Source organism: Gracilinanus agilis, chromosome 3 (assembly GCF_016433145.1).
Source record: "Gracilinanus agilis isolate LMUSP501 chromosome 3, AgileGrace, whole genome shotgun sequence".
NCBI classification, from domain to species: domain Eukaryota; kingdom Metazoa; phylum Chordata; class Mammalia; order Didelphimorphia; family Didelphidae; genus Gracilinanus; species Gracilinanus agilis.
In genome coordinates this window covers 359988205-360002726 of record NC_058132.1, presented here as the reverse complement: position 1 = coordinate 360002726, position 14522 = coordinate 359988205, and the positions used below count along the sequence as shown (strand labels likewise).

The 14522-nt window shown below is 37.4% G+C and overlaps 1 protein-coding gene and 1 pseudogene across 1 annotated transcript; both read right to left on the bottom strand.

Annotated features, from left to right (window-relative positions):
• The window catches only part of LOC123241574, a 7181-nt pseudogene extending 5579 nt beyond the window's left edge, over positions 1–1602 (bottom strand).
• An 11254-nt stretch (positions 1603–12856) lies between these two features.
• Positions 12857–14166, bottom strand: LOC123239513 (resistin-like beta; the record flags this gene model as incomplete). Its single annotated transcript, XM_044666793.1, is given in 5 exon segments — positions 12857–12955; positions 12957–13030; positions 13487–13558; positions 13811–13956; positions 14126–14166. Coding segments are annotated over 5 exon segments (432 nt in total), but the record flags the coding sequence as incomplete, so codon positions are not given.
• Positions 14167–14522: the final 356 nt, after the last annotated feature.

Genomic DNA, 14522 nt, shown 5'->3' with positions numbered 1-14522 from the left:
TTCCCTTCCCTTCCCTTCCCTTCCCTTCCCTTCCCTTCCCTTCCCTTCCCTTCCCTTCCCTTCCCTTCCCTTCCCTTCCCTTCCCTTCCCTTCTGTTCCATTTTCCCCTTCCCTTCCCTTCCCTTCCCTTCTGTTCCATTTTCCCCTTTCTTTCCCTTCCCTTTTCCTTTCTTTTCTTTTCCTTTAAAAAACAACTCTTATCTTCCATCTTAGAATCAATACCATGTATTCACAAAATAATATTGTGTTCCAAGGGAGAGGAGCAGTAAGGGCTAGGCAATGGGGGTTAAGTGACTTGCTTAGGGTTACCCAGCTAGAAATTGTCTGAATTTAGATTTGAACCCAGGACCTTCCATCCCCAGACCCGGCTCTCTATCCACGAAGCCAACCACCTGCCCCAACTAATACTCCTTTATGACTATATTTTCACTGAAACGCTTCTCTGTTTCTGAGTCTTACAAGCAGTTGTTTCCCGGCACTATTGATATTATCTGCTGGGTTCCTTTTCCTATTGAGCTGGATCTAGTACTGGGCTGATTACTCTTCTGTGCTGCCACCTGCTGATTCTCTCCTGAACTGCAGCTGAGTTCACAATGATCAAATAAAATAAAAATTATAAAGTACTCAGCACAGACCCCGGCACACACGAGGCAATTCATAAATGTTTGTCCTCTTCCCCAACTCTTCCTTACCCATAAGGGAACAGTAAGAGTGTTTTGTTTGAGAAAACCAAAACCCAAGATTATTCCAGCTCTTTGGGAATCAGACCTACCCACGTATTCAGCCAAGATGCTCAATTCCACCTTTTGAACTGTTTTTCCTCTTACTTCAAAACTTCTTGGAGAAAGTTGTTATATTAGCAAACTTTTATTTTTTCTAACCCGTACCTTCTGTCTTAGAATCATACTGTGTACTGATTGGTTCCAAGGCAGAAGAATGGTAAGGGCTAGGCAGTGGGGGTTTAAGTGACTTGCCCAGGGTCACACAGCTGGAAAGTGTCTGAGTTCAGCTTTGAATCCAAGACCTCCGGTCCTTAGGTCTGGCTCTCTATCCACTAAGCTGCCTAGCTGCCCCTGGAAAACTCTTCTTAATCAATATCTTAATGGGTCTAATTCCATTTAATTACCTGCAATTGAACATTTTCAGTCTCAACTTCCTGGCTTCTTCCTTTTAGCCTACAAACATACTCAGGTTACTGCTATTTACATAATGTCCATGATTTTGCCTCTTAGTCCATGAAGTCTAAAACATTTCTTATCTGGATCTTTACAGAAAAAGTTTTCTAACTTTTAGACTAGACCATTTAAAAATTCTTCTAGCTCTAAATAGAAGATTTAAAGGTTCTACAGTCAAGAGCATCCAATTAAACAGAAGAATGACTTGGACATGCAGATTTCTGGAATTTGGAAATTTTGCTTATCTTCCGAGGTAAGGAAATATCACACGCTGTGGGACTTGGGTAGAACTAAAAGGAGAATCCATGAAAGAAAAAAAAGAAAACAGGAGAGAAGGGAGAGGCAGGAAGGCTCTCTTCCTAATCCTTGCCTATACCTAGAGGTATTACCTAATGAAAATCGCCAAGACTCACCCTGATGCTCTCATACTAGCCACAGGTCCAGTTCTCTTGAGGTTCTTAAAAAATTAGCTGTAAAATTGTATAAAGTAGATTAACAATGTTCTCATCTTCCTTTATTACATCAGAAGGGCATTGGTTTTGCAGAGTATGTTTTATGAATGATTCCTTCTAAAATTTCACAGTCATCAAAGGAAAGGAGGGGATTTTGGATCCTATTATTTTGACCATCTTAGGCCCCAAATATTTACTTAACCCTATTTGTTTTGATGGAGCAGGTAATAAACTAGCAATAATTTCTCATTGATAGAGAATAAAAAGTAGCATTAAAAGACTCGTACAACTTTACAAATAAAGGAGAGAAATTAAAAGAGATGAATTATAACCTTTGAATTAACACTTCACAACTAGCTCAATAACATTTATAGCTTCTTAAAGGCACTTAGCCAGCTTTGTAGGATATTTACAATCCAAGAATATTAAAATGATTACAAAAAATACTTCATAATAAAGAGGTCAAGAAGAATCATGATGTTAGTACATGATCTCTTGGTAGAGTTAGAGTAGTTTAGTGGATAAGGAGCTATGGTTTCAAACCCTATCTCTAACATATTTTAACTGTGCAACCCTTGAAAAATGGCTTAACTTGTTGGTGTTCTAGGCAACATTAAAAAAATTACCTCCTGTCATAGAACCAATACTAAATATTGTTTCCAAGGCAGAAAATAGGTAAGGGCTAGGCAATTGGGGTTAAGTGACTTGGCCAGGGTAACACAGCTAGGGAGTATCTGAGATCAGATTTGAACCCAAGACTTCCCATATCTAGGTCTCACTCTTTATCCACTGAGCCTCTAAAAAAAGAATAGGGGGGAGAAACTCACAGATGGGATAGTGGTAGATACCCAGCCAGGATCTCTGGGTATTCTAATCTCCAGTTAGTGAGAGTGAAACAGAATCACTTTCTCTCACTGGGCCAGTTGAGCAAACCCCTTGGAGACAATTGATACAAAAAAACAGTATCTCTTTTATTTTAAGAGGGAATACAAACTGAGGATCAGAACTAGGGGTCCCTAACTCTAAGAAATCCAGCTAGTTTCCCCAAATCCTCTATGTCCCTCACATGAGGGAGCCTTCTGATCTTCTGGTTAATTTACCAGCTCCTTGTTTCTATCTAGGTATTCCCCAAAATCTGACTAAGTTACCTATCTATGATCCTCAATAGTTGTTTAGATTTATTTCCCAAAAGCTGTCTCCAAAAACCATTAGGAATGAACTCCAATGGCTAAGATCACCCCAGGTGGTCTGACCCCTGAGGTAAAACCTCTAAGACAATCTGACAGGATTTTTTTTTTAAACCCTTGTACTTCGGTGTATTGTCTCATAGGTGGAAGATTGGTAAGGGTGGGCAATGGGGATCAAGTGACTTGCCCAGGGTCACACAGCTGGGAAGTGGCTGAGGCCGGGTTTGAACCTAGGACCTCCTGTCTCTAGGCCTGACTCTCACTCCACTGAGCTACCCAGCTGCCCCATCTGACAGGATTTTTAAGATAAAACCTTCTGAAAAGTATAGCAGGTATGATCAGATCCTTTTCTAGATCTTTCCCAGTTAAATAGAGTACCTCCAAAGAGGAATTAGGGGTTACTTCTTTTCCACAGCCAGGTTGAGTTAGATGAGTTCTGACAAGCCTGCCTTCCCTCCACCATTCCTGGACAGGAAGGTCCTAACCTCCAACAGAAAGTCACTAATCTCTAGCAGTTGTCACTTCCAAACTGTTCCTCCTCTGCCTTCAGCCTGCTAAAATCCTTTCCCTTGAGCTACTAGTCTGTGCTTTAAAGACAGCCTTCCACTTCTCTTAAATCTTATCCTATCTCTATCCTTTTCCCATTACACATCCCAACATTTTAAGACTGTACCTTATAGAGAAGGGATGGATTTAGTAAAGGGAATTACTTGATCTGAGAGTTTTCTATCCTAGTGAAATGATAGGTCCAGTCCTTGTCTTTATTACTGCCTCTTCCTTATCCCTCTGTGTTAAAGGTTTATAAATTACTTTTCTGGCAACATCACTACATGAGAGGCTTGTCTATCTGACCAAGATTGGATCCAAGATTCAATGATATTCTGTATAAATCTGAAATCTTCTTTAAATCTTCTAATACAGATAAATATCTAGCCTTGACCTATTATTAACACAAAGTGAACTCTTTAGGGTAAAAGTTGCTTTTTACCATTTATATTTTGTAGATTAGATTGATCAGGGATGGAAATTAGCTCATGGTGAGAGGATTGAAGCCTTTGGTTGATAACCACTGAATTTTGGATCCCATTCTTGGTCAGATTGACAAATCTTTTGATAAGAAGAATCATAAATGTTTAGCTGAATGTCTCAGGGATCCTGTCTTTTCTTTCAAGGTTGATTTTGGCTCCCAAGTGGCCCTGGAAATGTTGGAAACAAATGTGCATGCATTGTCAAGCAAACACATTTCCATTGGTCATGTCCAAAAATGCATGTCTCACTGTGTATCTAGCCCGTCAACACTGTTAAGAAGTGGGTAGCCAACCTGGGGAAGCTCTTGCTGGTCCTAGGTTGAAAGTTTCTACTCTTTCCACAATTCAATTAATTTTTCCAATAATTCTAGCAGTTTATTGGCTTGTTGTTCATAATATATCTGGATTAGAAGTCGCATGCATGCCACATTAGTGTACATGGCAGTCCCAAAGGCCAGGATCTCAAATGAACTTGAGGCTAAAGATAGTGGAAACCATGACAGTGGTGGAACCACATACCCCACTTAACACAAATGCTATGTCCTCATGGGAAATACATCAAATACATCCATTAATGATGTCATGTACAATGAGGAACAGGCCCAAGGAACCCAAAAGATTGACTAACCCAAGACACATACTGTATCCACTGAGGAACAGCTCATTAATACCATGAGAAGAAATCAATGATCTTGAGGTATTGGAGATACAAGTTGCTCTTCCACATGGATTCTGCATGTATTGCACTCTCTAGATTTGTTTATTCTCCCCATTGATGGCACATATGTCTGAGGAAGAACATAGATTTTGTTTGTTGGAGTAAACATTCTAACCATGTTATACCAATAAAGCCTTGGCTAACTGGGAAAAAAAGAAGCAGGTAGCATTCTAAATTATCAGTCTTTTGTTGTTGTGGTTGATCAATACATTTATCAAAATTCTTAAGCCTTTCAAAATTTTTTGTTTGTATAATGTTGTTACTATAATATTAGTTATTTCCCTAATTAATTTCATTTTGCTTTATATTAATTCAAAGTGAGGTTCAAGTGATGCCTGCTCCCCATACCTTTTCCTCATTTGCATAGACTTCTAATTGGGCTTCCTGATTTTTAAGAGATAAATACCTCCCCACCCCATTCCTTCCTTTTTCAACCCTAGTTAATACTTTTGTTTGTTTTTGTTTTCCCTTTCCTTTGAAGATCATCAAAACATAACAAAAATAACTTCCAGTCTTCTATCTTATTTGACACCTTTTGTGACTCTTGCTGACATCATAGTTATAAGATGATCAATCTCTGAATTAAAATGCAAACATTTCATCCTTGTAAAATTTTCCCAATTGTTCACTTATATTGGCTTTTTTTGTGTTTCTCTTTATTCCCATGTTTGTGTTTCAAAATTTCTACTTAATTACAATCTTTTCATCAGGAATTCTTTGGAGTCTTCTATTTAATTTAAGTTTTGTTCTCATTCTTCTTATCTCACTCACTCCCAAAGGATTACTCTGTTTTGGTAGGTGAGGGTTTAATATTACACACTGATTCTTAAATGATTACTTCTCGATCTATTTTCTAGGTCACTTATTTTTTATTTTTTATATTTATTTTTTTATCCTTTGACTTGTTTTTACTATTTCTTATTATCATATGGAGTTAATTTCTATGCAGTACATTCTAATTTTCAAGACATATGTTACTTGATATAGTTTTGTATCTTTGTGTTAAGCTGGAAAGTTGACTCATTACAGTTAATCTTTCAATTAATTATTCATAATTTTCACAAAGCAAATTTTTTCCTATAGTTTTTAAGTTCTAGGGCTAATGGGGAATGACAATGTGTGATATATCTCTAGCTTGATGATTTTATCATTATCCACAGCAAGGAATCTGGCAAAATAGCATCCTTTTTGATGAATGGGATCCTGGATTCTATGTGAAACACTATCAAGTCATATATATCTGTTTTGCGTCAGATGTACTGATGTTTTTATGGCCTTTCCATTCACTGTAATAGGTCCTTTATCACAGGGACTTTTAACTAGGTCTAGAGGCCATTTTGTTTTTATTTTTTACTTTTATATTTATTTATATTTGTTTTTTATTTTTCCATGCTTACATGATTCATGTTCTTTCCCTCCCCTCCTTCCACCCCCCTTTCATAGCCAACAAGAAATTTCACTGGGTTTTACATGTGTCATTGATTAAGATCTATTCCTATATTATTAATATTTGCACTAGGGTGATTGTTTAGAGTCTACATCCCCAATCATATCCCCATTGACCCATGTGATCAAGCAGTTATTTTTCTTCTGTATTTCTACTCCCACAGTTCTTTCTCTGGATGTGGACAGTGTTCTTTCTCAAAAGTCCCTCAGAATTGTCCTGGGTCATTGCATTGCTGCTAGTAGAGAAGTCCATTACATTGTGCCACAGTATATCAGTCTCTGTGTATAATGTTCTCCTGGTTCTGCTCCTTTCACTCTGCATCAGTTCCTGGAGGTCATTCCAGTTCACATGGAATTCCTCCAGTTCCTTATTCCTTTTAGCACAATTGTATTCTGTCACCAACAAATCCCACAATTTGTTCAGCTATTCCACAACTGAAGGATAGCCACTCATTTTTCAGTTTTTTCTGCCTCAAAGAGTGCAGTTATAAATATTTTTGTACAAGTATTTTTCTTTATAACTCTTTGGAGTATAAACCTAGCAGTGGCATGGCTGGATCAAAGGGCAGGCAGTCTTTTAAATCCCTTTGAGCATAGTTCCAAATTGCCAGCCAGAATGATTGGATCAGTTCACAACTCCACCAGCAATGCATTAATGTCCCAATTTTGCCACATCCCCTCCAGCATTCATTACTCTTCCTTGTTGTCATTTTAGCCAATCTGCTGGGGCTACACCTTATATTCTTAGAGTGCTCCCTAGAGCATTCAGAAAGCAAAGCAAACAACTTATTCTGACATAGACAGTATGTTTCAGAAGCAAGTTTTAAATCTATTTCCACGTCAACTCTCCGTCCACTAGATTACATTGTTTTATGGGTTAGGGCTACAATGTTATATTGGAGACCAATTGTAGAGGACCTTGAATTTCAAAATAAGGCTTTTTAAATATTCAAATAATAACTGTTAGCAAAGCTTTGGTTCAATAAACATTAAATTTTTTTGAGCCTTTACCTTTTTCCTTAGAATCTATGCTGTATATTGGTTCCAAGGCAGAAGAGTTGCAAGGGCTATGCAATGGGAGTTGTGTGACATGTTAGTGGGGTGATATGACCAGCCCTTTGCTCCTTGTCTTAAACTATATATGTAGTAGGTAGTGTAGATAGAGTAGTCCAAATTGCCCTTTAGTCCTCTACACCAATGGTGTGAAACTCAGAAAGTGGTGGAGGCAGTAATCCATACACAAAGATTCCTGTGGCTCACATATTGACTTAATTTTAAAATGCAATATTATCTATTTTTATTTATTTTGATAAGTATTACCCAATCATATTTTAATTTAGTTTCTATATAATCAGGAGGCCAGCCTGGGAGTATTTAACATCTCTGAATTGCACTGCAGATCCTTGTTTTTGCACTATTTTTATATCAGTTTATCTTCTGGCCTTCATGGCTTTCTGCCTCTATAAACCACAATTCCTCGGATAATGTTTGCCTACCCATTTTTATGATCCAATACTATATATACCAACTTTATTTGCTCATCTGTTTAAATGATCCGTGAACTTGTTTTATGGACAATGATTATTGCCATAAATGCTTCTAGACTCAATATGGCCATGGAAGATATCCACAATTCTTTCCTAACCAGTTTCATCTCTGGTTGGACACTTAGCCTAGATCAGGTGAGACAAGACAATTACTTTTGTCAAATTGCTTCTTCTTTGTGGGCCTTGGTTTCATCATCTATAAAAATGGATTAGTGAATTTCTAAGGCCCGTTCTAGCTCAAATTTCTCTGGGTTTTTATGAGGGACAGGGATGATAAAATTTCATATTGACATAACAACAGCCAGAGTGTTGAATGATCTTGGCTGAGAAAGGTAGAGGTGGCAACATCATCATATAAATGAAACAATGCAAGGACCACGTGGCCCAGGAAGTCTGAGCAAATATGGCAGCCCTCTAGTCCCAGCCAGCTGCTTCTCTTTAACTGCCAGTGGCAATGATTAAATGAAAACTGATATATTACTATGTTCAGTTATTTTCAGGTGTGTCTGATTCTTTGTGATGCTTTTTGTTTTTTTGTTGTGTTTTTTTTTTTCTTTTTTGGAAAAGATACTGGAGTGGCTTGCCATTATTCGTTTTCGAGATTATCTTACAGATGAAGAAACTGAGGCAAACAGGATGAAGTGACTCACCCAGAGTCACACAGTTCGTAATATGTCTGAGGCCAGTTTTGAACTCATTAAGATAAGTCTTCCTGATTCGAGGCCCAACATTCTTCTATTGTGTCACTTAGCTGTCCCAATATTTTATTCGATCACCAAATAATGCTGGTGATCTTGATCTGATGGTCTTAATTATCCTGGAAGAGCCAGAGTAAGCTTGAAGTTCCTTTGGGGTATGTTATAACAAGTTTATGAAACTAAGGAGAACTAGAGAGCTCCTGTATTCATAATGGTCTTGGGTTCGCATTTACATACTTCCTTCGTTGTAAACTGGTTTTCCCTCATAAAGATTCAGATGCAGTGGATTTCTGAGTGTGTTTTGGGAGATTAGAGATTCCTCTTTTCACAGCCCAGTGCTCAGCAAAAGGCACCCTTTAAAATAGTTTTATTTTATTTTGTTTCAATTGACAAGCATTTATTTTCATACATTGGCCAGGTCAAAATGGTACGCTCACTAATAGATCTTGAGCCCTGTGGAAGATGGATAATATGCTGCATCATTGGCCCTTTGGAATCATGATTGATTACTATATTGATTGGAGTTCTTACATCTTTCAGAAGTTTTTTTTTTTTTTTACACTTTGTTATTATTATTTTAAACTCTTACTTTCTAGTTTATCTACAGCTAGTTACTATATGAAGCTAGATTTGAAGGCAGGTTTTCCTGACTCTGAACCTGATGCTCTTAATCACCGAACCCCAGTTGCCTCTTTAATATGCTGGCTAACCATTATCACCATATCATTAGTAGCAATAAGAGAGAAAAGTAATTAAAGGAATCAGAATGGACAAAGGAAATAAAACTGTATTTTCCACAAACAGTATGATGATATATTTTTTTAAATTTTAAGGTTTCAACTGTAACTATCAATAATTTTAACAATTTATTAGGTTATAAAATAAATCCACATAAATAAATCACTAGCATTTCTATGTATTAGCAACAATGCTCTGCAAGAAGAAATAATAAGGGATATTCCATTTAAACTAACCATAGATAGAATAAAATATCTGAGTATACCAAAACAAACCCAGAAACTATATGAATTATACAAATAAAGTCAGATTTAAATAATTGGAGAAATATGAATTATTCATGGCTGGTCAGAGCCAGTGTAATTAAAATAATAATGCTACATATTCAATGCCATCCCAATTAAATTATCAAAAAATTATTTTATTGAACTAGAAAAAATAACAAAATTAATTTGGAAAAACAAAAGGTCAAGAATATCAAAGGAATTGAAAAAATATAAAGCGAGGAGATCTAGCAGTACCAGATTTTGAACTATGTTATAAAGCAGTGATGATCAAAACTGTCTATCACTGGCTAAGAAATAGAAAAGTAGATCAGTGGAACAGAACAGACACACAACAAACAGCAGAAAAAGATTATAGTAACTTTGTACTCGATAAAAAATAAACATCCAAGTGTTTGGAATAAGAATTTACTATATGGTAAAAATTGTTGGGGAAACTAGAAAGCAGTGTGATAGAAAGTAGAAATAGACCATAATCTTAAACCATTATCTTAAACCAAAGGGAGAACTTATAAGCAAATTAGAAGAACAGGGAACATATTACCTCTCGGATTTTTGGATTAGAGATGAATTTATGAATCAACAAGAAATAGAAAGCATTATAAGATGTAAAGTGGATAATTTTATTAAAAAATAAACTTTATCTTTTGTCTTAGTTCCAATTCTAGGACAGAAGAATGGCAAGGGCTAAATAATCATGGTTGAGTAACTTGTTCAAGGTCACACTGCTAAGTGGAGGTCAGATTTGAAGCCAATTAAATATATTATTAATATGCCACAATAATACAACTGTAACTTAATTATTAATATTATAATACACAATGTTATTAATATGCATTATAATATAGCCATCAACATGCTATCAATTATTGACATAGTGATACTATTAATAATTATTAATCTATTATTTCAAAAATACTTTTAAAGTTATATGTTATTATTAATAACAACAATAATAATTATGGCTAATAAAACTTAATAGCTAAAATGTGTAAAGCACTTTATGATTTGCAAAGCACCTTGCATATGCTAATCTCATTAGATTCTCATAACAACTCTAAAAGGTTGATGCTTTTATTATGCCCATTTAACAAATGAGGAAACTGAGAATGAGAGGTTAAGTGACTTACCCAGTGTTATGCAGATCATAAATGAGGAAGGATTTAAACTTAGGATTTCCTGACTCTAAGTCTAGCACTCTATCCATTAATACAACAACAGCTGAACCACACAATACTTAAATACTTCATGTACTGACGATGATAAATATGGAAGACAGCATAATAAAATGGAGGTATACTCAAAGCATTTGGTAATTAACACATTCATCAATGGCAAAGTCAACTCATACATGACATGGATAAAAACTAATATTATTGTTTTGCTAAATATGTAACCACTTTTTCAATTTCTTTCTTTTTTTTTTACTTCTTCAATTTCTTATGGAACTTCAGAAGTTAGTAGGATGACAGGTCAAATAACCCAGTTCTCTTATGACCTGTTGACCTTTTTACCTGATTAATTAACCCTGAACTGATTAATTAATATGAACTGATCATAGCCCTTATAAGAACTAGATTTCCTTATCCTAAACCTGAACTCTAATGGAGGATCTCGGTTGACTATTCATGCTACTACACTCTAGGGCATGTCTAGTCTCAAGAGTCTCCATGAATAAAGTTCTGTTTTCCACCAAGTCCTTTAAGGTCTTCTACAAACACCAGGAAGCATTCAGGTACTGTTCAGTCATTTTTCAGTAATGGCAAATTTTTTTTATGACCCCAATTGGGGATTTCTTTTCAAAGTCACTTGAGTAGTTTGCCATTTCCTTTTCTAGCTCATTTTACAAATGAGGAAACTGAGGCATGAGGATGAAGCAATTCACCCAGAGTCATACCATTAGTAAGTGTCTGAGGCCAAATTTGAACTAATCTTCCTGATTCCAGTCCCTATCCTCTATCTGCTGAACATCTATTCTGAATAATATGAATATGTCTTAGAATATTAATTTATACTGACCTCAAGTAACTTGTAGACTACAAAAGAATTGTTTACTTGAGAGTTAGCTTCTCCTGAAGAACCAAGTTTGGGGACAAAATTTTTAAAAAGTCTTTGGAAGAGGAGCCCTTTTGGAAGTTGGATTTTAGGCTGGGCCAGTGAAAGGAGATCAGAGAAACCCAGTCATGGAATTTAGGGAAATGTGTAACTTGCTTAGAGTTTGGGTGGCTTCCAAGAAACAGCTTTGGCTGGAAACTTGGGGCTTGTAGTTGGGCTACATTTCCCTCAAGAAATAAGTCTGTATTCCCAAGAATCAGTCCTAGTGGAGGTAAAGAAGAGAGCTTGAGAGTGTAATGGGCTAGCATTGAAAGTATCCACCTAGTCCAAACAAACTTTCTTAACTTAACCGAGTACCTTTAATTGACCCATCTTAAAATATAGAATTTCACAGCTTTTCATAAATATACCTGTACCTTGCATAAGAAAAATGTCACAAGCAGGATGATTTCAAGCTTTTATAGGCACCTTTTAGACACATTCTTACTTAGGTTCTCTAATGTATGCCACAGGCCAGAGTTGCTGCGGTAATGACTTTTTCTAATTCTTCCCTTCTCTTTCTATTCCATGACTATTCCAATTGGCCATCCTAGTGCCTGTACCCCAAACCTTCCCTCAGCGCTCCCCTAAAATCTTAGCCTCTTGCTCCTTATCTTTCCCCTTAGTTCACCTGAGACCAAAGCAAGATTTTCATAAAATCATTTTATTAGAAGCTAAGAGAAAGTAAAATAAAACAATTCGAGAGTATAGAACTTATGAATTATAGAACTAGACTTTGAAATCCTATCCCAAAACAATCTTAATCTAGTTCACTGAAAGTAGCACAGCTTCCTGGGGTAATTTTTGTCCCAGTATCTAGCCAGGTGATCACAAGTTGGACAGTCACTATCCTTCCTCAGTAGACAGAAATATATTTCAAATTCCCTCTCACATCTCCAGTTCATTTTGGAGATTCTTTCTTTTTAAAGGAGGCTTGTTTTAGAGAGCAAATAAAGGGGAAGGATCCAGGTAGGACTGGGTTTTCAAGAGCTAGTCATCCTTTTGCTTAATAGTCTGTATAACCACATTTTTCAAGTTATAGCAAAGTGGGCCTCTACCAAAGGTACCCTGGATCACATTGGTATGTATAGTATGAGAATATGAGGTCAGGCATATGATAATAGTTTAAATTGGCAGGGTGGAGTGAAGTGGGAGAAACTTCCAGTGGGTTATTCAGATGGTAGCTCCAGAAGTAACCAGAGAAATACTTGGATTGCCTTCTGTTCAGTGCCCCCCGCGGGGGTTTTGTAATACTTCTTCCTATTGCAAACTTCCCTCTAGCATTAAGAGAGTCTCAGTTTCTTTATAATCTTCTTTCATCATAGCTCCTGCCCTGGGTAGGATCATAGAAGACCACATGAGAGAGACAGATTGAGGAACAGAGACTATAATTCTAAAGTGGGGAAGCAGAAATGCCTTGATCTAAGGAGAGTTTGGGGGTCATGTGGTCAGTAATGAAGACAATATCAGGGTTGAATTTTATTCAAGGTCAGCAAATCAAGGTCAAGTGTGGTGATGTTCCCACTTTCCTCTCATTTGGAAAGTTGGCAGCAACGAGCACTGGTCCAGCCCACGTTTGTGCACTGACAATGACATACGTTGTCCCCTCGAACATCCCAGGAACCACAGCCATAACCACAGGCACAGCCAGTGACTATAAACCCTAAAAGGAGACAGAAACACTTTGAACTCCTAGATGCTAAGACAAGGGAGAGCTCTCTCTCCACCTGACATAGGTCCCTGCCATTCTTCTCCTTCATTGATAGCCAAACTGAACTAGTGGGTGAAGGAATGGAGTGGGGAGACAGATGGGAAAAAGGGGCTAGAGAAGGTGAAGAAGCTTGGAGAGAGGGTTTGAGAAAAGGGAAGAGATAAAGATATATGAGAGGACAATCAGGAGAGTGAGAGGGCAGATGTAAAGCAAACACCCCCAGCATCAACTTCCAAGACAAAATGGAGATAGCCAGCAAAGGTATTTGGTGAGAAGAAATAAATAAAACCCAAATCCCAGTGCATTAGAAGAATTGGAGCAGAGGAAGGTCCAGGGCATAATCTGGATGAACACAATATTTCAGGAAGTGAGGATGAAAAAAAGTGTATCATTACTTTTGTCACTTACCTGCTGGGCAAGTGGCCAGTTTGCCTTGGGTGACCACATTTATACAAGAAAGGCGTGCCTTACTTCCAAGCTCTGAAAGGCAGGTAAAGAGAGGTTAGAATATTCCTTGCTTAGCCTCACTCTACAAGTCTCATTCATTCTCTTGTTTCCCCAAACTGGACACTGGATCTTGGCCCCAGGGACACTCAGGGTTTTAAATTGTGACCTAGGACCAACAGGAAGATCGTCTTGAACTGAAGGAGTAAGATTTGGTTTGGAGATGGGATTGGGATCTAGGACCAAGAGTATGGGCTTCCATACTCTGATTCCTGCAAAGTCTATTACCTGATGAGGCAAGAGATTCCTTTATTTTTTTCTCCACAATGGAGTCCAAGGTGCAGTCAGCATGACCAGGGGACATCAGTGCTAGAAGGGGGATGAGGATGAGCAGGAGAAAGAAGGCAGGTTTCATCTTGTTAGAAGGCTGTGTTCTGCAGGGAGAAAGACAAAAGCTGGTGAAAAGTGAAGAAGATACCTCCTCATTTCCCTCAGAAGATAGCAGCGACTGCAAAACTGGAGAATAAATAGGTGCTCTTAATTGCAGAATGCCAGTCCTTGATGAAGGTGAATGGAGAAAGCTTGGAGAATCATCTCACTCACCTGGGAAAAGTTGTGTAGAGTCTGAAGGGTAGGAGGTTTATATGTGTTGTGGAATTTGTTGTTCAGTCCACCCTGGCTAAATAAGTACACAATGAAATATATCATCTCATGTTCAAGGACATAATATCCCCATTTCTTCCCTGTTGACCTACTCTACTTTCAAAAGAACCTAAAGCAACTATGATGAGCCATTCAGAGCAAGACCATAAAGTAAGTATCCAAGGAGTGTTCAAAGTGTTATTTCAAGGCCAGAAGAATAACACCCTCATTTCCTTCCCCTTCAATAATTCTCATTTCAAAGCAATATTCAACCAGCTGTGATAAGCTACTCTGGGGAAAGAACACAGAGTAAACATACAAGGAGTGTCTGGTTCTGGAAAAGAAAGCAGCCACCTTA